Source organism: Cygnus olor, chromosome 4 (assembly GCF_009769625.2).
Source record: "Cygnus olor isolate bCygOlo1 chromosome 4, bCygOlo1.pri.v2, whole genome shotgun sequence".
NCBI classification, from domain to species: Eukaryota; Metazoa; Chordata; class Aves; order Anseriformes; family Anatidae; genus Cygnus; species Cygnus olor.
In genome coordinates, this window is record NC_049172.1 from 77123660 (window position 1) to 77148627 (window position 24968).

Consider the following 24968-nt stretch of genomic DNA (forward strand, 5'->3'; position numbering starts at 1 on the left):
GACAACATACTTTATCCCACGCAACAAGAACCAGCATCCTGCAGTGGGGGGGAGAAAGAAAAACCTCTTGGGGACATCTGATGCAGGTTCCTGCATCCAGCAGAGGAGAGGAGAGCACACAGTGCCCCCGTGCTCACCTGGGTTTAGCACATCCAGCAGCGCATCACCCGCAGGGCCCCCGGCCTGCAGGGCTCCTGGGGGATGCACCACACCGACAGTACCACAAGAAAAGGCTCGCGCGGTAGAGATGGAGCGTTCATAGCAAAATTTAAACCAGTTCTCTGAATCAATTATGGAATTAAAAGGCATTTTCACCGTTATTGTGCTGAATCGCAGGTGAATGCCCAGAAGGTACGGACGGGAAGAGCTGGGAAGCCAAGCTGACCACAGACTCCCTACGGACATTTCAAAGAGTCACTCTTGCAGAGCAGGAAACAGGTAACTGATCTTAGACTGGACTCTACACATGCACGGCATCTGCTAATTTCCTTGGAAAGGGACACTGCGAATCCGCTCAAAAACATCCGCGTGCCCAGTCACACGTGGTTGTGCACCCTATATCCTACACCATCAGAGATGCAACTTAGCTGCAAGAGAGCCCTACCAAACACGGATACCTAAAATCTATTGCCACACTACGTATTTAAAATGTGAATCCCGAACACCATACAGCTACCCTACAAACTTTGTAAATAAGGATGCTTTTCAACAAAGCACAAGAAATTGCCAATGCAATAGAGAACAAACTATAATACATGTCTACGATCAGTACCCAACCTGTTCTCAAAAAATAAAATTCAGAATATACAAAAAATCATTGTGGTGATTGGCAAGAATACCGACAGCTTGGTCAGCACAGCAAGAAGTATGCATCTGAGTGATTTATATATATTTGGCTTCCCTGTGTTGAAGTAACAGACTGATGCCCTTGTTATTAGGCACCTAAAGTTAAACTTCTACCCGGTGTTGAATAACAGTGAAGGGATGCCCTGCCCCTCCAGCAAATCCTCTTGTTTGAGCAGTATCTCAAAGTCATGTCATTGAAAATGAACAGGAACACGCAGGGAATGAGAGCTCCAAGGATGGAATTCACACGGATAACCCCTTGTAAGAGCTTTATCTACCTCACAAGCACAGAATTCAGCTTAAGATAACCGTACAGCTTGTAGTCTGTATCTTGACAGAAAACAGTTCAGACTGAACTGCTTAGCTGGTCCGTGCTTTTGCAGTTATATGTAAGCTACAAAGAGCAAACCTATTTGAAATTCAGATGAACAAAAACCAACCTATATCCCCCTATGATAAACACAATGTGGAAGATGCGGCAAAGAGATGGAGAGTCTGCCACTGGACAGACAGTTCAGGTTTCTTGCTCAGAGCTCTTTACCCAGTGCAATACACACTAAACTTCCCTCTCTCTGGTGTTCAGCTGCTGCAGTTTACTGTTCTTTCAGCAAATCACCAGAAGTTAGCAGGGAGCTGTTGAATGCTGCAAGTAATTTCATCTACAGGCAATAAAACAGCAGCAGCTGTAGGCCCACAGATCAATGCTGACACAGCAACTGAGTCTGGAATCAAAAAAGGACTGAAGTAGATGAACTGTTAAAAGACAAATCAACTCTAATAGAGTTTCTCTAATCATTTCAGTCATAAATTCTTTTCTAACCAGTACTAAACAGCTACTTTTCTTCCTTTCTTCTTTTTCATCTTTTATTATGGAATGCTTTCATCAGTTGAAAGAGATTCCATAACATTTGTAAAATTCAGACAGATTTAGAAGAAAACCATACAGCAACCCATACTTTTTCACACGTATGTCACATTCCAGAGTTCAGACTAGTTCATTCAGCACCCCACAGTTACACAGTTTTCACTCTCATCCACAACAGCAAATACCGAAGGAAATTCTGACGTTATCCTCATTGACTGCCCTTACAGAAAGTTTGTACTATTGCACAAAAATGTACTGTTGAAAAAGAAGAAATCTTACTTCAGCATACTCTCCATTAGGTGACAACATACAGCTCAACGTATGCTCACCCATCTTGTAGGGATATTGTTTCAGGAAGCAGTACATTGATCTAGCTGCCTTGGGACTCTCCAGCTGTAGAATTGCCTAAAATGAAGAAAGCACAAGCTTCAAATAACTGTTCCTTCTATCTTGTTTCTGTACTGCAGAACGAGTTTAATAAATTAAGTTGGCATAGCAGGGGATATTTAGTTTCTGAAGGCTTCAACATCCTGATTTTACATTTGCTAAAAGCAGCATTTTTGATGAAACACTGCTCTGGATATGGAGAACACTGGACTCTCTTCTTTCTGTGAGGCTGAAGGAAGAAATCTTGTGTTGGAATTATCTGTAGAAGCAAGCAAAGAACTGTAGCACAGAACAGGGGAGCCTGGAGCTTTCCTACCCACGTGTCCAGCCTTCTGGTTCCCAGACACGTTCAGCTTTGATTCTGCTGTAATTGATGAGCATCTTCCCATAAGCTACTAGGGGAAGTGCACGGCCATAAAAAAAAAAAGTAACATTATATCAAGAAAATGGTAAAAATGAACTAAATTCAGAAGTTTATACACTGTACTGGAAATCTCTCACTTCTTTACCTTTAAGCTATCGAATACAATGTGACATGAGTCTTCTACCTTGAATTCAAGTTGTGTTTTAGAGTTTTTTGGTTTTTTTTTAAAAGCAAACCTATGTAAATTATCCCTCATCTTTCTGCAAAAATTAAAAAGGTCTCTGTCCACTGAAAATCAGATCACAAAGTATTTAATGAATAAAAAAAAAATAGAGCAATTCTGACATTTTCCCAAACTAATTTTTTCCCAAGCTTCCTAGTAAATGGGAATTCGTTCCGCCCTCCATCACTTATACCCTTCTAATGTCAAAGGTTAATAAATTTTCCAGCCATTTGGGAAGCTTTACTTTCAGACCTTAAACTGTTTTTGGATTGTTCAGGCTAGATAACAGCCTGAAGTTTGTTTTGTTTGTTTTTTTCCTTCCCTGCAGCCCCCAACAGATACGATAAGCTATTTTCTTGTACAGGGTGAGTGGGAAAGAAAGCCTACATTCAGTTAAGGAACTCTGATCTCTCATTAGCAGAACACTGTTGATACTGGGAGGTTAAAAGTTTAATTTTTTTATTTTAACATGGTACTGTGCACTAGGAAAAAATAGTACTTACCTTGTTTTTGTTCTTCAGCACAACATAATGATCAACTTTTCCAAATCGAAGTCCCACACAAACTACTTCAAATTCTCTGTACCCATCATCTGGTAAGTTTCCAAGATGCACAAACTGATGATGTATAGCTTCGGTATTTACCTAAAGAAAAGCGATGAGTTCTTTAACTTTCCAGCATTCTTTATAAGCATCTACTGAACTAGGTTAGGAAAGCGCCGCAGGAAGCTTCCAGATCACTCAGATCCCCAAGAAGAACATTCACATGCATCCAACGTTCAAATTTTCAGATTCACACCAGATTTTCCAGCTTTCTATGCACCACATCAAAAGAATTTGATATAACTCCCAGTAAAGAATAATGAACTTAAAAATGTCGAGTGTTTTATTTTAAATTATCATTTAATTTTTTAAACAACGCAATAAAAGTCCCTCTAAGGAACACTACAAAATACTGCTGAAGTTCAAATGAGATTTGGTATTTTGAAAAGCATATTATCTAGTCAGATCGCAAACCAGTCAAGGCACAGAAACCCACCTGAAAGAGTATATGATTGTGGTTTTTAAGTTAGAATTTGATTTATTTGAACAGTTTATAATGACAAAAAGATCATTGGTCAAATATAATTTCTTGAGTTTGTCAATTTCCAAACAGTCTTACGGAATCCCTGCGCAGATTAAGAACCTGTGATTTCAGTCAGACTACAATTTGAACAAATTTTGATAGTGAGATGCTACGAAGATTTAATTACATATCCATCCAAAACACACAGAGCAAGTGGCTGAATAGCTCCAACCCTGCTACAGAGGCACGGAGGCTTCCCCGCTAACCTGGATGTCCCCAGGATGAATGTCCTCCCCAGGGCAGCACTTCAGTCACAACGTGGTAGGCTCGTACGCTTCTTGCAACAGAGCCTTTGCTGTAATAGGATATTCCACTCTAATTGGAAAGTTTTTCTTGCTGGTGAAGGTTCCTTTATCACCACCACCATGGGGACAAGCTGTCAGAGGAGACCTGGAAGTCTCTTCCTACCAGGAAGGATTCTGGTGCAGAACATAAGAGTGGGCTGACTGCAAACGGAAAGCTAACCTCAGCCGTGTTTTACTGGAAGAAAGATATAAGGATGCCTGGCACTAATTATTTTGTACCGCATCCAAGGAAATGGCCCTGGGGCACAAAGTCCAAAGGTACTAGTAGACTTCTGAAATCTTAAACAAGTCTTACCTTTAAATACTTGAAAGCTGCGTGTCTTTTAGAAACTTAACCAGCCCTCCCTCACATAATAAAAGCTGTTATTCCATTAGCCTCTACCTGCAGAAAAGGCCTCTGTGAGCCTACACTGCATAAAAAAGCTTTGCATGTCAATTGCCAGCCTGCACCGAGAAAGGTGTGAAGGAACAGGAGGGACAATAAGGGAGACACTCCACGCTGAACAGCAGAAGTAGTTTTGACAGTTAAATTAAAAAAAGATAAACCTTTCTATAAAACATACTAGAAAAATGGGCGCCACTATACACAGGCAAACGCTCACATTCTCCAAGCTACAGCGGTCACAAGCGCGCTGTTAGAATGTGAAAAAGCCCTAACAGAAGGAGAGGCTCTCTGAGGACTCCTACTTAATGTTTAATTCCTTGCTCCTCATGCATCATGGAGCTAAACTAAGCAATCATTTACTCGTTTTATTCCATGCTTATTCACCCATGAATACATATATAAACATTTAATTCAACAGCAAGCTTAGATAACTCAATTAGCTATTATTTCACCATGAAAGAAGCTGATTCCAATTTATATTAATGTATTTTGATAGTATTTTGAAGAAAAGTTTGATTGTCAGCAACTTACCTTAGGGTCAGATTCTTTGATGATAGCAGTAAATATTGATTCCTGAGGAAAAAAATAAAAAAGTTTTAAGATTTAAACAGTAAAATACAGTTTCATTAGCTAATTGGGAATCACAGACTCCCTAATTGAAATGACAACTTTTTTTCCTGCTTTATTAGTAAAAGTGATAGCCTGAGCACTTCTGACATCTGTGTTATTCTGGTATCAGACCAGGACCCCAAAAGACATTTAACATAACAAGTCCTCAATAGGACATGCTATCAGAAGGTACAGAATGGGCAGTGTACAAAAGTCAGCTTAGAAACAAAATCCTGCTCTATATTGAAGTGTTATCACATATCATAGAATGTCAATATATTTTATTACTTACTTCATCTTTTATAGTCTTATACTGAGGCACCATATTGATGCAGAGCTGATTCCCATCCAGTGACATTGGAAAGCAGGTGTAAAATTTAACCATGGAATCTGCAGATTTTCTGTTTATTTCAATATATGCCTTTTAAAATAAAGAAAATAAAACAATAAAAAAGAAACCCTAATTTAGCAAAAACAATTCCTATCAATGTTTGCTACATTGCATTATCACATTTACATTTGTTAGAAGCATATTTACTGCTTCTCCAGGTAGAAACGCTACTAGATACACACTGGAATACCTTTTTATGAGATGACAAAATTAACACATCTCTCAGTCCTCCAAATGGCTTTGCTAGGTTGGAAACTTCTTCGACAGAATAACCTTTCTCAGGCAAGTTTGAAATAAGAACCACACATATATCATCAGGTTCCTGTAAACAAATGAAAGGAAGTATTACTGTTCTTTCTTCAACTCTACACCAAAACTGCTACATGACTAAAGAGGGCATTTATTTTTACTATGTCAAACCACCATTAAACTGAATGAAACACTTGCTTAAGAGCATGTATTTATACATGCAATTACCCCAAAACCAAAGAATATTTAAACCTTCTTAGGATTTAGTAGCAAAGCACATTATACTTTTTTTTTTTTTTTTTACCCCTCTCCATAATTATGTCATGTAATCACCTTAATTGTGATCGCCTAATTGTGGATGTATCCAGGTTAAACTAATTCTGTACAAACCTTGATCTCTCTCTTGCCATCTCACCAAAAATTCAAACCAAACCAAAACCCCCTGTAATTATGCCATTACTTTATATCCGTGATATGGCCACATGTCAAACACTGCAGGTCTGTACATGCAATTCCTACATCTCGAGAAAATAAGAGAGTTAGAAGAAATCCATAGAAGGGCAATGAACAGTATAAAAAGTAGTTTTGGTGTAAAGGAAGAGTCAACAAACTATGAGGAAAAAAGCCAGAAGTCTATCAAATCAACAACAGCACAGAGAAAATAAACTAGTCACTATTTCCCACAAGAAATTAACAGACAAAGGATTTAAAACTGGAGGTTTTCAGACAGCAGAACCATCACTTGGAAACCTGCACCAAATCTCTGCCTACAGCATCCACAGATTCAAGCACTTTTAGACTGACCTTGCTAATTGGTTCTGTTGATTCTTCACTCTTCACAGTCGCTACAGTAGCTTCTATTAAAAAAAAAAGTAGGGGTTGTTAATTTAGTAGTTCAGCAGCTTTCTTTAGATGCTGTAGAGCTTTACGAACTCCTTGCACTATCCATATGCTTTATCACTACTGTAGAGGTGAAAAATGACGTAATCATTTAATTCACAGAGACAAATTACATTGGTGAGATGCATGCAGTGCTCTGTAAAAGATTTCAAAAAGAATGGTCTTCAGTAAGATTTTTTTAAAAATTTAAATCCTTTGTTTAACACTCGAACACTTTGCTGACATTAAGGCCTTATCAGCTGAATAATCGCAACCACTGTATTTCTTTACGGGCATTCTGGGATAATGTAGGTGCCCAGCATGTGCCCACGTTGTTTCTCTTTTCTTTTCCCTGGGACAAGTCCACAGAAAAATCTTAGAGGCTCAGAAGAACATGAACAGCAGGAAACAGGGAAACACCAATCAGAGCAGTTAAAGGAGAATCCCTTCTACTGTAAAATGCTTATATCCACCACTATCATGTGCATAATAACTGAGAATTAAGATACACCATGTTTAAAACAAATTCTGTTACTCATCAGTTACAAATATTGGGAAAATAGGATCTATTGAACCAGCTCCTAAGCATGTACTGTAAAGCAACAAGATTAAAAGATTTAGTGGCGAGGCTGTGAACAGAATACATAAACGACCTTACTCCTTTCCTCTGATGAGTTGCAAATAAAACTCCATGTTGCACTGAAAAGGTCTAGGCAAAAATACTATGCTAGCTAAAAATATGTGAATTTTGAGGTTTTTTTGGCCACTCTTCTTCAGTCCCAGTCCCATAAAACTGTTCTTTTATGTTTCCGTCAGTGAAGCTAACCAATTTCCTTCTCTGATATCCTGTGTCATCTTTGTTTCTGAGGAGTTCCTGGCCTCGATACTATTCTGACGTAATTCAAAATAGCAGAGAGGATTAGGAAAGAAATGAAAAAACACTGTCAGTTTGTAACTTACCTTGACCAATTAAAGCCTCCTTAATTTCACCCAAGTCCACCGCCGCCACCTGAGGTGTCTCTGCAAGTTTCTCTACAAAACATTTTAAGATATCACAATGTCAAATTTATGTAACTTACACCTAGCAAAGTAACTTTAAAACAGCATTATCGTATCAGAATCACCTAGTAAAGATGCAGGATTATCAATTCCTTTGGACGGAGTCTCCACCACCTTCACAGGCTCCCTAACTTTGTCTGCTTCCGTAACGTTCTTTGGGTTGGACAGCTCAACTTCCCCAGCTTCCATTTCAGCTTCTGTTGAGATCTGAAGATCTTCAGACTTATCTTCTACTGAATTTCCTGGAAGGTAACGGCAAAATAAAGCTTTTTTTTCAGTTTGATGGATTGCAGTAACTAATTTGCAACAGCACTGTAAAATTTTCTGGCAGAGACCTCCTGTCGCAAATGAGCAGAAAATGTGTACACAGGACCAGCTTGTTCCAGCTTCGCCAGAACAACTCTGTGGCTGTCTTTACATGAAAGGGTAAGATGATTTTGCTTCCTCAAACTCATCTCCTTTCCCTGCTTCTTTGCTACTCCAGATCTACTAGCAGCATTGATTATCACTATTAGCAAAGTCACGCGGTGCAAGAAGGGTGCACGCCTATCTAACAGTCTACTGCACTGGCGAACTCAGTGGAAGGTGTGAAAGGTTTGGACTCACTACCTTAAATATCTCATCTGGAAAGTGGAGGGCAGCAGAACAGCACCTGTACTGACAGCAGTACCTAAAGGGGACCTACAAAAAAGCTGGAGAGACTCTTTATCGGGGATTGTAGTGATAGGACAGGGAGTAACGGTTTAAAACTAAACATGGATAGATTTAGATTAGATATTCGGAATAAATTCTTCACTACAAGGGTGGTGAGGCCCTGGGCCAGGCTGCCCCGAGGAGCTGTGGCTGCCCCATCCCTGGCAGTGCCCAAGGCCGGGCTGGATGGGGCTGGGGGCAGCCTGGGCTCCCTGTCAGGGAGGGGGCCCTGCCCACTGCAGGGGAGTGGAACCAGGTGATCTTTAAGGTCCTTTCCAACCCAAACCATTCTGTGATTCTGTGTGTGGTCCAAGGAAAGAGTGAAAGTTCTCATTTGTCTTACCTGCAGTAGTTGAAGTTTTCTTGATCTTACTATCTCTTGTCACCACAGATTTCTTAGTTTTTTCTTTTTTACCTACGTAAAATATCCAAAAACAAGTCAGCAGAAATGCTTATTTCTTAAGTCTTACATTTGTGTAAGAGTAAAAAAAAAAAAAAAAAAGAGTAAAGAGTATGAAAATATATACTGAAATCATTTGATCTGCAGCAATTCAACTGGTATGACAAAAAAGCACCAAAACCCAAAAAATCAGTTAATTCAACAACAACCTTGAATGAAAGTCACAAAAGTTACTCTGCTTCATGAATTTATTTAGGATTCTGGTGACACAACCCTACTCCTGTAAAAAAGTTCATTTCCTCTTTCTCTTAAATGCCTGTAAGCTTCTACCTGAGACAGCTCTGAAAAGCACTGCTATATGAATTTTAATTCTATTTCTACAAACTGGATTCAGAAGCGACCATACCAACAAATGAAAAAAACTTCAAACGGCACCATTCTCGTAAGTTTTAGCTGACTGAATTTTCCCAGCAAAACAAAAAAATTAGTGACTGGTCCCTAATTACGTTCAAAACAAGTGCCAAGAAAAGCCAAAAAATAAACAACAACAATGATTTGGCTTTCATTTTCAGTGTGTTAGTAACGCCAAAATCTCGTAAATTGTAAATGTAAAATCTCGTTGGCTTCTCATGTATTTGCCACTGTCTGTCCTTTTTTTCAGTAAAGTACTAAAAAGCGTGGCATACAGGTGTTTCTGCCAGACTAAGTAGCAATAATAACTGAAATAATTTCTGTCTGGATCCTTAGATGACCAGGGCATAAACTGAAAAGCAACTTGAACGTATAAGGATAATAAGACACTGAGAAGCACTAGCACTAACTGCAAAAGGCAATGTTAAATGCGTTATATCAAAGGCAACTAAAAGAATTACACAAATTTCATGGAGGATAAAACACCACATGTATCATGAATAGATAGGGGCAAACATTTAAAATTACAGAGCATCAGCATGGGTCTTTATTATTATTATTATTGCTGCTTGACGGGTGTTTCTCAAGGCAGCCAGGTTACATGAAAAAGACCACATTTGAAAGTATACGCTCGTTGCTTTCTCATACCTCTCTGGACTTGCTTTCGGTCACTATTAAATAAAGCACTCATAAAAACAAAGAAATGGGAATGAAGAGCAGAGGCAATAGCAAAGGTATCATCAGATACAAGGTAGTCAAGGCCTCACCTGTAATGGATTTAGTTGTCTTAGTGGTGGTGTCCTGATGTTTCCTATTATGAGCAGATGGGGAAAAAATAAAGAAAAATCAGATTCAAAGACAATTCACGGATATCAAAATAGCTTAAAAAGTTCAATACCGGTAGAACACACAGGTATGAGCACATCTGGTTCCCAATGGTTATCACTAACAGTGACATTAATGGATGTAATGGCAGCACTTACTTTGTACTCGGTGCAACTTTTTTAACAATCCGAGTCCTTTTTTTGATGTTCATTTTGGCCTAAAGCAGACAGAAAGAAGAACTTTTATTGAATCACTTACACTTTGTATTGTATAGGTCGCATCTTTCGCTGTTTGTTAAACTGATACCATTCACAGTTAGCAATCTGAACCAAGAAAAACAGAAAGCTCAAATCTGAAATTCACAAGAGGATTTTCATATGTATTTTGACTTGTGTTCATGAAAAGCAATTAAAAATTATCAACTAAAACAACAAGTATTTTTCTTAAGAAATTTTTTTTTACTTTTTTACTTAAAACAAGTATTTTTCTTAAGAACACTGGTTTTTGGATTAAAATTCCAAGCTACACACAAAATATGTTATTCACCAACATACTGCTTACCTGGCCAGGAGATACTTTTGGCTTTTCTGCTACGCTTATTTTCACCCGTTTCCCATTCACCAGCACCGGCACAGTTTCACCGTATTTCACAGCTGCTATCACCGCTTCTTTGTAGTTCATTTCCAAGTAGGCCTAAAATAAACGGCACTTTCAGTCTTTACTTATATTGTAGGTACAAGATGCAATTTTCTGCAATTTTTCTTTAGAAAATCTGCTCACGATAGAACTGTGTGTGCTCCCTAAGTTCATGGGAAGTTTGACAGAAAAGTTTAGACTGCAGTATTACATAAAAGGGAACCTAGCTCCTCGAACGATTAAGACTCGGGTAGCATTATAAAATTAACACTCCCAGCTATTCCAAGGTTACTTACGTGATCTTTAACGACAACCTGCTTAGGAAGCCTTATCCAAAAGGACAAGCTGAGGTTACAGATACTACAGGTTTTATTGCTTGACAATTTCTTTTGCATTCTCACACAAACACGTTCTACTGGAAAACTTACCTCGTTCCTAGAGCGAAGTACAATGAGATCACTAACTTTGCCAAATGGCTGAACAATTTTTTTAATATCCTGATCTGAAAAGCCATCATCAGGTAAATCAGATATTTGAAGGACTGTCCCACAATTCAGCAATTCCTCTCTCAACAGCTACAAATTAAAAATAGAACAAAAATAAACAACTTCCATGTTAAGTCCAGTACAACGAAGTACAACAATCTGCAATAGAAACTGCCCCAGAGTAGACCAACTGCTTAGCTCACTGAGGTGTTTTGAGGCTTTTGCTCTTTAACACAAGGGCAGATCCATAATTCCAATCACAGAATGGCCTGAGTTGGAAGGGCCCTTAAAGATCATCTAGTTCCGACCCCCTGCCATGAGCAGAGACAATAATAACCTTCAGATTATTAGGTGCCGTCGCAGAGGATTATCAAGTAACAGTGTCCAACCGTCTTGTTTTTACTAAGTATTAAAAATCTGCATAACTCCAGCTGTCTAGGCTATATGGGTAAAGAGTTGCCCAACTCCACTACCTTCCTTTCAATGCTATCTATTAGCCTTCAGTACCAGCAGGCAGTGTTCTCTTCCCTTATCATTTAGAGGCTAGGAGCTACCAAGGACAACTGCATCTACCACAGATACCCAATAGTAACTAAAACAAAAGTCTGGTTTATAGGTGCAGTGTGTCCTGGTTTATAGGTGCAGCGTGCCCGAGAGATCCCAATGGTCAATACGATGGACTAAGTCGACACTGGCTTAAGATCCTTCTCACAAGAGGAGTAAGAAGTTCCTCTGCCTCACCTTCTGTGCACGACAGGAAAATGAATACTTTCTGCCTCCTATCCTTTGCTTATACTTACATGGTAACACCTTCCAGCAGAGCTCATCACGCACCATTTATACAAACAAGCGCACAGCAGCACAAGGCCCCAAGCTTAACTGGAATTTCTTTCTGCTGGTGTAACCAACCCTTCTGTAGTGCTTCCCATCCGTTACAAAGTGCTTGCAGTGGTACTTAGCACGAAGCTGCATTAACACAGCACTATCTATCACACAGAATCAGCAAAGAGAACGGTTAATCCTTCTACACACGATCCCCCTGCAATGAGATACAAAGCAAATACTTACAATCACAGAGAAAAATACTGAGAAACTCACCCTATTATAAGGAGAAGGACGAGGCCCGCTGCTTCCTGCAGGTACGTCTTCCTCATCCTCTTCCATTTCTTTGTCTTGGGGCGAATCATCACTTTCAGGAGAAGAAGAACTTGACCCAGGCAGAGAAAGCATGTCCTTCTTCGCAGCCTTCGGTGAAACACTTGTTTTCAGTGGCTTCTTCATATTTCCAGGCATCTTCCCTAGGAGTCCATGAGAGGGTGGTGATTTTCCCGATCCCGAGGATCCTAGCCCAGCTGCTTGAAGTGATTTATGCTTATTGAACTCCGCTACAAAGCCAGGTCCTAAACTTTTCACTACTGCCTCCAAAGCTGCCTTTCTGTCTGTGAGGGGAAGGGAAAACAAACCCGTTTTCATTTGTTTTTAAGAGCCCTTACCTACACTGCTGTTCTGGTTTCTACAGTTTCATTACCTATTCCTGACTCAATCCTGCAACCTGCTGAAGTTAGAGAACCTTAATCACACTCTACCAGAGCTGGCCTATAAATAATAAACCTCTGTACTATTTTCACTGTGCTGTTGTATAACCTGACATTTTTAGTTAGGCTGGCGTGACATCGGCAATATCATCTGCGAGAAGCCTAATGGCTGAGCAAGGAACGACTGCATAATTTTGCATGTCAGGGAACGTAAAAAAAGAAAAAAACTTTTCAAGTCTTTGATCTTTCTCTCGCATACTGATGCACTGCAGTGCTTTTTGGATTGATTCCCTCTGCTAAACTCAGTATCCTTTACTGTCTTGCTCTTTATCACTTTGTCCTACAGACTAACGTGCTGTTTTAAATTGCTCTTTAACAATCTGATACAACTTTAATTTCCCATATGCTTTCTTTTTGCAGAGATCAGTGAAAAATTTATATTTTGGTTATCAATTGCCTCTTCTACCTATTCTACTACATTAGAACAGTATTTTACTGTTATAAATATCTCTTTGAAAATGCCTGTCCCTTCACAACTCTTCACCTAGCTTCTTTCCCATAAGAGCTCCCTTGCTCTTAATTTCCTTAAAGCACACAAACAACAAAGGCGCAGTACCCAGATCAAAGAAAAAAGAATCAACCCTTTAAAATTCCTTTGTTTCTCTCTTCAGAATTTAAAAAGGAACAAAACCCTCCAAACATACTTGTATTTCAGGCAGAGACTGAACTCAGAATTAATTACAAGGAACTGAGTTTACTCAAAATTTCCTAGAACACCAAACTGGAGGAAATGAGCTGACTGAAGAGTCACAAAGTGGTACAACAAAATGTTATGAAGTATGTTTCACGGAAAGTCTTTCAGGTACCACGCCCTTATGCCAACTAAATTATTTATGAAAACTTCATCTTTTCCTCATAAATTCCACCTCCATTCAATGCAGTTTCTGAGCATCTGTTTTTCTTTCTCCACATCCATACTGCACGTTTGCAAAATTACTTTTTTTTGATGCTGAACAAGCAAGCATCCTCACTCGTTTTCAGTTCTTAACTATCTTTACTGGCTTAAAAACTGAGCAAACACTCAGAAAAGAGAGTTGTTCAGCAGTGATTTGGAACCGTTAAACAGTTTCTGACACTAGGCAAGGACGACTTTTTATCTTTCTGAATGCCTGTTTTCTGCTAAGCACACTCCTCAAAAAGCAACAGCAAAAGGAGAAGTCGTTTTTAAAAACAGAAATTTGCCGTGAAAAATGACAGATAAACCTCTAGAAATCAACTCTGTCTTCCTGAAATTAAAGGAAGCTTCAATGTGAATGCGTAACATTGCATTTAAATAAGTGGTATCCACCCTGTACCTTGAGATCGGGTTGCCCTCCTGGACCAGTCATTACTGGAAGACCTCGGAGGTCGCGGGCTTGTTCTCAGCAGATTTCTTGACCGCTGTGGTGACCTTGACCTGTGTCTAGGGCTGAGCCGTCGCATCTGCCGTGGGCTTCGACTTCTTGGTCTTGTTGGCCTGAAGCGGCCGGGGCTCCTGGATCGCGATCGCGACCGCCGGAGAACATAGCTGGAGCCTGCAACCCTCGATCGTCTGGGACTGGGACTGGCAGAGTTGGAGCGGCGCTTCGGGGTCTGGTTTTCTTTTCTGTCACCAGCATTTCTATCAGAATAAAGGCATTCAATGAGTTCCGCCACAGCAGAAAATAATTAACCTCAGTCTGTTCAAACAGGCTTTCTGGAGAAATTAAAAAAAAATCAACAATGCTTAGAGCCTGATTTATTAACAAACATGCTTCTATTTCTGTAGTAACCACGTCACCAATATTAAATAGACAGAACTGAAAAGAAGCGAGTGGGAGAGAAATACCTGCATGGAGAGAAAGCTGTAAAGAAAGCTCTGAAGTTACAAGCTGCAGGGCTATGAAAAATGAACAGAAATAGGAAAAGAATACATAAAAGAGTAATGACGAAAGATACTTTCCCTGCTTCTTCCAAATTTACTTTGGAAGGTAGCAACCTTGCACCGTGACATCTGTAAGACTGATTGAGACTGAAAGACGGGTTCCACGGAACTACTTAAATACACATCTAATGCATCCTTCTGCTATCGAGAGACGTCAAGCTGACAAAGAACATGGGATGAGATCCATCACAGCAACAGTCCTCTTAGAGGACTGAACAGATCACAGGAGTAAAAGAGAAAACCTTGAAAACGCACTGAGTATATTCTAAATTATCCAAAATACTTAAGGTAAGCTAGGACAAGTGCTCGGCTGTAGCACGCTGGCCTGCCACTTGGCAATTTTTCAGCCCGTACTGAACCCTGCGATGACAAACATCCCCCGCCTGCCCCAGAACTCAAAGCCAGGTAGAGCAGACGGTGCCTGAGAGATCTCACATTACGAAGAGTCGCTGATGTAGCACGCCCTTCAGCTCAGAACAAAAAGCAGAATCTCACCGGTAATTTTAGCACCAAAACTAAGAGACACACCGGGAAATGACTGACGTGGCATGCGTGCCCAGCACAACTAGACTCACTGGGAAGAGAATATGCTGGTCAACCAAAACGCAGAAGTCTTAGCACACCATGACCAACACACGTCAACTGACAGGCTCCTAAGTTTGTTAACGGCAAGCTAGAGCGAGCACTTACTGAGTCACCACGTCCAGCCTTACTATCACTGTTTTAGAGGCCAAGTTCCTCTGAGACGGAATAGGTTCAGGAGAGAGGGCTGACCCCTGGCAGACCGGAGAAGGGGCCGACAAGACCTCTCTGGCCAGCAGCTAGCTGAGGTCGGCTGAAAAACCTCCAGTCCCCTAAATGATGCTCCAACGCGTCCTGCACAGCACGTCCGACAGTGGTATTTAATTAGCAACCTTCAAACACCATTAAAAAGCCACATTAATCCTGTTATTCCTGTGCTCAACAGAAATGGCTGAATGCATTAGCAAAACAAAGCCATTTATAAAAATAAAACAGCACAAAGCCGTCTACCAGGGGGTCACGGCACCGAGCGAGCTCATCCGCCTTGCCCTGAGCCTGCACCCGCAGCCCGGCCGTCGGTGCCTGCAGCTGTGCTCTGACTCTGCAGCTGCAGACGTGCTGTCATCAGCAAGGACTCAAGGAAGCACCACCCAAAAAGACAACTCTTGCCCCACCTGCAAGCACAGATCACTCTCGAAGTGCTAGTAAATGTTTGGCCGGTTTATTGAGCTCCTCCAGTTCGGGGCAGTTCCCTTTATCCCTGGTGTGTCCAACAGCAGCAGCACTTGCAGCTCTGCAGCAATTTCAGTTGGAAGTTTTAAAATATAATTACTCTCCATGAAAGCTTCAAAAGTTTGTTTTATTCCCTCTAACATTATATTGCTCTTTGTTTATTAACATGGAGTGACCTTGGATACACTCTGCAAATTAACCTGACCTACATTTTCAGCTTTCTTTTCTTCCAACTAATAGTCAGCTTCCCACAAAGCATGTCTAATTAATGGGGAGTCACAGGACAAGCCAGCAAAAATGAAAGTCCTATCATTCCTGTTTGTGTTAAAGTTGGAGTAGGTACAAACACTGAAGCAATAAAATAATTTAATCTCGCTGAGATTCAAGCAGAATTAGTCTGCAGGGTGTGTTTTTTAAAAAACATAAACAGAAGAAGTTTTAAGCAGAAGAGACATGAGCTCATCAATTCCACTGCTTTTTCAGCCTGGGATCCCATAGCTTCCCAAGGGATCTATGGGCAAAAAAGTCTGGGGAATAAGGAGCCAGCACGGGCAAGCCTATTGTCAAATAGACTTTAAGCCACTCCTGTTAGCAGCTTGACTAGAAAAAAGCTTAGGTCTACGAGTCGGAAATCCCTCAGTTTGATCACGACAGACTGAGGCATGGCTATGAGAAACGCCCGCGGTGACGCTGCTGACAGTGCCAGCCTTCCGACTTTCCTACAGCTTGCTCTCATTCTTGTGAAAGAACTCGGGATACCGTGCCACTCACCTTATCGAAGAATTTAGGGCAAAAACCACGCCAACGCCCCACACCATTTTACAACAAAAAGGCAAGGAGGCCGCCAATACAGCTCGTCAGTGAACAAAGCAGGAAAATTAATCGCGTTAATTACCAAATACTTAGAACAGTAACAAATTAAAAACAACCAGTAACCAAAAAGCAGTTACCTCTTTGAAGAACGAGACTCGGGGTTCCAGTCGGGGTATCTGTTAAATGTGAAAAACACGACTGTCAGTGAAGGGAGCTACATCTGGGCACAGCTCTGGTCTAACATGCAGCAGCTGTTACAGATCTAAGCTCCCGTTCAGGACAGCAGCACCACGTGCCAGTTTCTTTCACCTAATAGTCTAAAACGAATTTAGAACAGTGCTCAGATACTGACAATCCGAACCACGGAAATCCAGCCAGCATGGTTTGAGGGACCACACGCATGCACAGAAAGCACTTTTTAGACTAAATGAACTTTTTAAACAAATTCCTTACTGTTGACGCAACTGGCGGCAGCTCTCAATGTGGGAAGGGGTGTTCTGGTGCAGAATCCAGTCCTAGTTGGAGAGAAGACATCCACAGAAGTTCGATTAGCACGGAAAACGTTAGCATTTGACCACAACCTTTACTGAAGCGCTGTCATACTTTACCTTCCATTGCTAGCAAACGGTACTAACAAATTATCTGATGTCGAGGTCACGTTTCTCACTTCAGATTACCACTCCCTACGCAAACGATGGAAACGGTTAATGATTATGGAAGGCTGCTACGGAACACGGATGAATTTAAGCGGAAACTGTACAAAATGCATCGCATTACATTAATCTGTTACTTCCATCAACACCCTGCGCCGTTGGCACCACATCTCTAACACAAAGGGTTGATCCAGTAGCCGGCTGTACTTGAAAACAGGAAAGCTATCAGCAGTCTTCACAAGTTGTCAGGCTGTATGAACACGCACACAGCAAATTAAGCTGAATAAAGCAGAGAACCTGACATAACGTGGCATCTGCAAGCCAAGTATCATTTCCATAGAAGCGTGACTTACCAGTGCTTCGAGCACAATCACTCCTAATAGCACGTTACAACTAAAGGTCATTCAAAAGCCCAATGAATCTCGTCGCCCGCCGTGAATTTCCACACAGAAAAAGCCTAACAGAAGCCTTATTTGGGGAACAGCTGATGGGATGAGCATTAGACTAATCCACAAGTACAACGCGAGACCTCAGGCCTGAGAATTGCTTATACGCAGGGTTAAGGGCAAACACAAACTTAGTTCCCCTATAGGAAGCTACGCACCAAGGCTGTTTTCACAGTCACAGGAGTAATACCGGACTAAACTGACGCACGAGTGGAAGCAACTGCTCCGGTTAGCTTGCTCTTCAAGAGCTACTGACTGCTCTGAAATGGTGCGGTATCACGTCGGTAGGGATCGTGTCAGTAGGGTATCACGTCGGTAGGGTACCACATCGTCGTGACAATCACTAAGGATCCCTAAAGGCCAACTTCCTGCTGCTTCAGTATTTTAGATACAATAATGGCTGAATAATGCAACTGACAGGCCAAGCTTTTTAAAATACCTTGCTGTTCTGAAATTACGTGATTCTTTTGAAAGCACGTGCTGGTTTATAACATAAAAGGTTATAAAACATTTAGTGAGCAGTATCTCTTGTTTATTGGAAAAAACGCTGAACACACTGGTTCAGAGAAAAGCTGGTGACGGCTTACTCACAGCACGTGAGGCGGGAGGAATTAATGCGACCACGGTTAGCTTTGTGCATTTTGCCAGCCCAGAGGACACGGTGAAAACAGCCGCTCCCTGCGCTTACACCCCCAGCCTGCCAGCACTAAAATCTGCTACGAGAGCTACCCCAACTATTTACACTGCACACGTTTTTACAGAAAATACAACCTATTTTAAGCGCAAGACTTATTTCCATGCCCTGAAGAAACAGGCACACTGCTTAACCATCTCAGGACACCACGAACTGCGCTCGTACAAACATTCCCACTGTCCAAGTACCGGCAGAAGACGTTACTCACAAGCCCCTCTGCAGCAGTCCCCTAGTTGGAGTTGGCAAACGAAGGGTTTAACAGCAGCTAAAACACCTTGCAGGCTCTAGGACAACGCAGCTGCAGACCTGCGCGCACGGGAAGCACACGGCACGCGTACGAGTGAAAAGAGCAAGCAATTCCCCGCGATAAGCTATTTGCGTCCTCGTAACACGCTATTATTGAGCGACCCCACCCGTAAGAATGCTATTTGTCCATAGTCTTAAAGTTAGATGGGAAAAACTGTTACTTAAGGGCTGAAACAAATTAGCTGTCGGAAACAAAAGGCAATGGGGCTTCAGCTGCCCCGCTTCCGCGGTCCCGAACGAAGAAAGCGCACCCAGTGCCCGCGAGGGCCGGCGGAGGCCGTTCTGCTTCCCCGGGTGGTTAGCTCCCGGTCCAGCGGGCACTAAGGAGGTTGGCAGGCCTACAACGAGATATTCTCCTCCCTCACAAAACCGACATTCTTCTCTTCTTCAAGTCTTCATTGTGCCAATGCCCTCTTGCGTTTCATATAATCGCAGCAGCCTCGATTTATGCGTATTCCTCCTCTTTGATTAATTCCTCGCCCTTCTCAGTCTTCGGAAAGATTCCAGTCCCTCCGGCGAGCCTGTCCCACCGGACGGATCCTTCCCCCAGACGGATCCTTCCCGGCACGAGGAAGCCCTCAGCCAGCTTCGTACAGCAGCAGCGCTGCACCACGAACCCACGCTGGCTGGGGGCGCTATTGCCGTTACCTAATTCCGCAGGACCCGCAGGTCTCAGGGTACTTGTGCCAGCCCAGCACCAGTTACAGAAACGCCCGGAGTAAAAGAGACCGGGACCGTGTTTTGTCCCTCTACATCAGCAATGTACCCACAAGCACAATTCCCGTTGTGGGGAACCCCGAGCCCGCAGGACTGTGTGCAGGTTACAGCCCAAGGCACCGCTACACAGACCAGTTAAGGTCGGAGGGGACCTCTGGAAGTCGTCTGGTCCAGGACCCTCGCTTTAAATCTGTTTCAGCTGGAGAACAACCCTGTAACGTGGTGCTCTACTCATCGGCACAGGGCTTCCAGCAAACGCGATCCCTGCTGCCGCTAACATCACAGCCGTGCTCTGTTCCAAAACGACGTTTTGGACACCTTATTGCTGCAGTATAACCACAACTTCCAGCTGAAAGCGAAGCTGCTCTGTGAAGTATTCATAGAAGGTTTTCATGCGTCGGGGAGGTTGGAAATACATTTGAAAGCAGAGAACACCGAGGTGAGATCGCATCTAACCAAGGACAAAATAATTCTTCCCTGAAAAACCCCCGCAGGACACACACACGCTTCTAAAAACACCTCCCAGGTCCACAAGTCGGCTCAGAATCAACTGACTTGCCAAATCCATTTTTAAAGCCAAAAGGCCCACCTTCTCCAGCACGTGCCTTCTGACAACGCCGCAGGGCTCGTGAAATGCTTTTTCCAACAGCAACCTCAGTGGCTGTGCCACGCAGATGGAAGATGTTGTAACTTCTGACTTCTGAGCAGAGCCTTAGCACAACACCACCTCCAAATCCCTATAAATAGCGCTGCAGGAGAGGTGTTCAGGGTTCTTCTCAGATTACAAAAGAACTATAAAATGCATGTACATGCTGAGCGGTACGAGCTGCGCTCAGTGCACGACTCGCGATGATTTTGGAACACCGCAGACCTCTCAAGGCCGTTTCAGCTTTATTCCATCAGACCTCAATAATTAAGCAAAGTTAAATACATAAGAAAATAAAAACCACAGGGAGAACTGATCGGATGCTTTGGGGAACAGCAGAAGCATTTTTCAACTCCAAGCCAAAACAAAGCCCTGGCTGAGTTTCACTACCGTTATGGGAGAGGCACGCTGGAAGAACAAGGGCGATAGGGTTGAGACGATGCAGACAGCACGCTTGAGCCACCAACAGCCCCTGCAGCTCGGCAGGCAGCCCCTCCAGGAGCAGGAGCCGGGGCTCGCAGCCAGCTGTAGTTCTGTCAGTTCAATAACGTGACATCAGGTAACCCGCTCGAGTTCTCTCCCGAGAGGCAGCGCAGCTTCTGTGTCAACCTCGGCAAGAAAATGAACCCTAGCTGAGTCTGTACTTCTGCACAAGGCTGGATTAAAAGAATCTACAAAAAAAAAAAAAGACAGCGCATCACATGAACACTCTGTGAAATCCATTATCTTAACACCACAAACTTTGGTTTTCAGATGTTCAGTCCCTTCAAGTGTTGGATAAAGTGAAGGTTTTCTTCATCTTTCATCCTCTTCGTAACCCGCCATCCACCCTTGTTTCAAGCTATCCTCTTCGCTCGTCTCCTTCCTTCCCGAAGACGCCCAATCCTTCCGATTTGCCGCTGTACAAAGGCATCTGTTTGTAATGCAGCGTTCCCAAACCGCCTGCCACAGCTGGGCAGTCCCCGTGCCTCACCATTCCGGCCCAGAACAGCTCCTGAAGACGCAGGTTCCCCTCAAGGTGTGCTGGGGAGACGAGCCCAAAGGCAGCCTCGCTCACCGAGTGCCTCTTCTCGCAGGGCTCGCGGCAGCGGCCGGCAGGAGGAGCAGGCACGGCGGAGCCACCTGCCCAGAACCCACCTCCCGCGTACGGGCGGCTGCAGGCCGGGACTTCTGGAGCCGTCAGAGGCACGGCCCTCGGAGGACAGCCTCTGTGAATTTATCCTGTTCTTTTTGAGCTAACCTTTGAGGACATCGTGGCAAAGTACCTCTGTCCCCCGTGGAACACCCCCGTCCTAGCACAGCTCACGCCACGCGAGGCTGTACGTTTCTGCTCCATCGCTTCACCATCGCTCATCTTCCGGTTCCAAGGGGCTTCTTCATCGCTTCCTCTGCAACACCCAGCGCAAGTGTAAAGGCAAAACTGAACGTCTAAGGTCACCTCTAACCACGTAACTGACACACAGCGGACAGCAGCTTTATTTGTAAACCCAAACCGTAAAACTGAACGCGGGAGGACTTTTTCATTCTTTAGAATTCACAGATGTACAACGCTAACATTTCTCAAACAGACTTTTATTTTTTTGCAGTACGGAAAAAAAAAAAAAACACTAATTCACCTTGTTATTTTGAAGCATCGTTGTTCGAATGTGACTTGTCCCAAACCGGTACGTACTGCGTACTCCGCAGCTCGTGTACATTACTAAAAATATTCAGAATCGAGTTACCGTATGCTGGAGCTAGAAGCTGTCGTGACAAGGAGAAATGGTGCAGTCGGCTCAGGGAGCCTGGAGAACACACGCTACACTGAGTGCCATTAAAAAGGGGAGTTACAGATCTAAGTCTCCCCCCAGAAAACGAGCTGATTTGTCAGTAAGTTTTTAGTAAAAACATTTACTGGGTTTTAGCAAGAACCAGTAAGCAAGCTACTAAACAATTCACATTTAAACAGATCGCACTTTTCCAAAGTACTGTGCCCAATTATGAACACAAACGCAAATTTGTTGCCCTGTCCAATTTTAGACATTTTAATCTCAAATCAAGCTTCCCTTTAAGTTTTGTAATCTGCCCGAGCAGCTGCATTTCTTCCTGGCCGCCAGCGCTTCCAATGTGAAAGTGCTCGAACATTTATTTTTACTCTGAAGTCCCCAATACAGCTGTCTCCATCTTAATTGTCCGCTCCCTTTTTTAATACGCAGCACAAATAGGGCCTGCAGTCCTGCATGGTTCTGCCAAACTGCGGAGAGTAGTCCCCCACAGGCTTCCCGTGCTTGTTGAAGACTATTTAGTCTTTAAACATTAAACTAAAAACAAACCATTTCATTTTAAATTACAATCTCCTGTATTTTTGACATATCCAGCTTAGGACTTTCACGAAAAATCTACAGCTTTCGGGATTTTCTCTCTCCCAATATTCCCCAGTTCCTTCTGTCGGGAGCTGGAACTGCTACTTGCTTCATAACCGAACGCTAGGTCGGATGAATGAAAGCATTTTGTGTACTCGTCAGAGCTGGCCTTCAGTCTCTGGAATAGCCAATGTCACACAGACCACATTTGGAAGATTACATTTTTGCAGATAAATAGGCTGCTTTGTTTTAACGCAGACTTCGCGGGAGTGGGGCTGCATACAAGAACATCTCAGCCACCCTGCTGAGATCCAGCACACAATTTCTGCACGCGTTTTAGTCACCCAGATGATGTATTTGACCCTCCTGGTAAAGGGTTTGCCCTGTCACTTAAAATCCATCGCAGAAGGCGTAAATCATTTTCAGCATTAAAAGAAATAATAATAATGTGCACGGCCATTCTGAAACGCAGTTTGAGAGAGAACACGCTGTGCAGCAAAGTTACAATGATTTACTAGCCTGGTTTCTAGCAGTTTGCAATTAGCACATAAGCACTTAAACTGGCGAACAGCATCACAATTCATTTAATGCACGATAAAAAATTAGTTCATGAAACAGTGCAGCAGGTAAGGTGCTGAGTACAACTTAGGCAATAATCTTTGAAAGACACTCACCTTCATATGAGTGCATTCTATGTTACAGAGAGAACACATATGGGGGAATATTCTCGGAGACGTAGCATAGTAGTCATTCATCATTGACGGCGTGGGCAGTCTTTTTATCTTCTGGGCATCGGACTGCAGAAACACCGGGAGCCACGACGCTTTCACAATGCCAAAAGGAGACTTAAGGGGCCCCTCGGCCTGCGGCTGGAAGGGCTTCTGTCCCGCCGCCGAGCCGCTCTGCGCGGCCGGCTGGCTCGTCCCAGACTCGTGCTGAATTCTTTCATGCTGGCTTACGGCTGCGAGAAGCTCGGCCGAAAAGGGCGGCTGGGCCAGAGGCGGCATCGCGTGCTGGGTCACGGGCGGCTGGACGAGGGGCGGCATGACGGGCGGCATCAGAGGCTGCGCCAGGGGCGGCATCAGGGGCGGCATCAGGGGCGGCATGACGGGCGGCCCCGCGGGCTGCGACACCGGCTTCACCACGGGGAGCCCAGCGGGCGCCGCGCACAAGCCGGACACCTTGCCCGTAGCCTCAGCCGGAAAAAACGATCGCGAATTTGAGGAGTCGTTCTGGAAACCCGCCGGCTTCATTAAATCCTGAACCGGGAACACCGGGTTACACGTCACGCCGGGTGGCGGGACGCCCATCGCCACGTTCTGCTCTCGCTGGAAGTCTTCCCTGTTCTCCCCACCCGACGCTTCAGGGTTATAGACGCGTGATTCGAGGGGGTCCTCGTTCAGTCCTTCGGTATTGTAAGCACGCACTTCGAGGGGATCTTCGGTGTAACCGTATTTGCTCGCGTGCCCATAATCAATCACTTTACCCTTGACCGCTGCACCGCTCGTTCCGCCCATCGTTTCTTCTCCTCGGCTCGGAGGATGCAGACCCGATAAAGAATGACCCATCTTACGGATCCGTATTTCTCTCAGGATGAGGGGCATGTTTTCGGGCGTCAGCTGGTCGTCTGGGTAGCGACTGAGTTCCTCCAAGTCTTCATTGGAGAGCCCAAAGCTCGCCAGAATACTGGACGCGCTCTCGGGCGTGTAGCGGTTCTGGGCGTTCGTACTCTGCTCCGGGACGCGGGCTGGGGGGGGCGGCTTCTGCGCGGCGGCCCCAGCCGAGCAGGGGTTACTATCCCAGCGACTGGTGCGCGCCTCTCCCTTCTGCTCCTGGTGGAGGTTCGTCTTCACCTTTACCTGCCTTGGATCAGCCCTGTGCAGAGTCACCCGAACGTTTATCCTCTGCGAGCCCGTCCACTGGAAGCTTTCCTGTCCCGAAAATCTCTGCGCCGCTCCCTGAGGCGTCCCCGGCGCAGGCTTTCTCTGCAGACCCGCTGCGCCTCCTCCCCTAAAGGATCCCGGAGGCTTTGCGCCGGACGGATTGGGTCCTCTCGGCCTCTGAGGCAGCGCTCCTCGAGGGCTGAACATGGCGCTTTTCAGAAATGCCTGATTGAACCAAGCATAAGGAGGTGCGGAGCGGCCGGTAGCAACTGAGGTCAATTGCTGGAGAGCCAACTGCGTCTTAATTTGGGCAAGCTGTAAAGGAGGAGGGCCCAACAGAAGTGGGCTCGCAATGCCAAGGTTCAAGGAATTCACAAGTGGTGCGAAACTTTCCAAGAACAACACAAAGCTGAAAGTTAAAAGACAAGTATTAGATTGTTTCATCTTTTCACCTGCTTCACGCAGCGGGTTCTATAACCAGGGAGAAAAGCAAGGGAACTCACGCGACAGCACTTTAATGACACTTTAAGGGGTACTTTTTGAATGCGAAATCCTGTTGCACAAAACCTTTTGCTGCAC

General features: G+C 43.7%; 1 protein-coding gene across 4 annotated transcripts in view; it reads right to left on the bottom strand.

Annotated features, from left to right (window-relative positions):
• The window catches only part of ZNF638 (zinc finger protein 638), a 55450-nt gene that overhangs the window by 16206 nt on the left and 14276 nt on the right, over positions 1 to 24968 (bottom strand). For 2 of the 4 annotated variants that reach the window (XM_040554969.1, XM_040554972.1), the window contains exons 2-19: positions 23181 to 24798; positions 17156 to 17217; positions 16840 to 16878; positions 14028 to 14332; positions 12236 to 12576; positions 11081 to 11227; positions 10578 to 10709; positions 10175 to 10233; positions 9959 to 10002; positions 8724 to 8795; positions 7753 to 7929; positions 7589 to 7660; positions 6554 to 6606; positions 5691 to 5822; positions 5402 to 5530; positions 5032 to 5073; positions 3189 to 3329; positions 1991 to 2116 (exon numbers count right to left, since the gene is read on the bottom strand). In XM_040554969.1, coding sequence (XP_040410903.1) covers positions 1991 to 2116; positions 3189 to 3329; positions 5032 to 5073; positions 5402 to 5530; positions 5691 to 5822; positions 6554 to 6606; positions 7589 to 7660; positions 7753 to 7929; positions 8724 to 8795; positions 9959 to 10002; positions 10175 to 10233; positions 10578 to 10709; positions 11081 to 11227; positions 12236 to 12576; positions 14028 to 14332; positions 16840 to 16878; positions 17156 to 17217; positions 23181 to 24798 — 3691 coding nt within the window. The remainder of the gene's footprint in view (positions 1 to 1990; positions 2117 to 3188; positions 3330 to 5031; positions 5074 to 5401; positions 5531 to 5690; positions 5823 to 6553; positions 6607 to 7588; positions 7661 to 7752; positions 7930 to 8723; positions 8796 to 9958; positions 10003 to 10174; positions 10234 to 10577; positions 10710 to 11080; positions 11228 to 12235; positions 12577 to 14027; positions 14333 to 16839; positions 16879 to 17155; positions 17218 to 23180; positions 24799 to 24968) is intronic. The other 2 variants (XM_040554971.1, XM_040554973.1) reach the window with 1 other exon arrangement.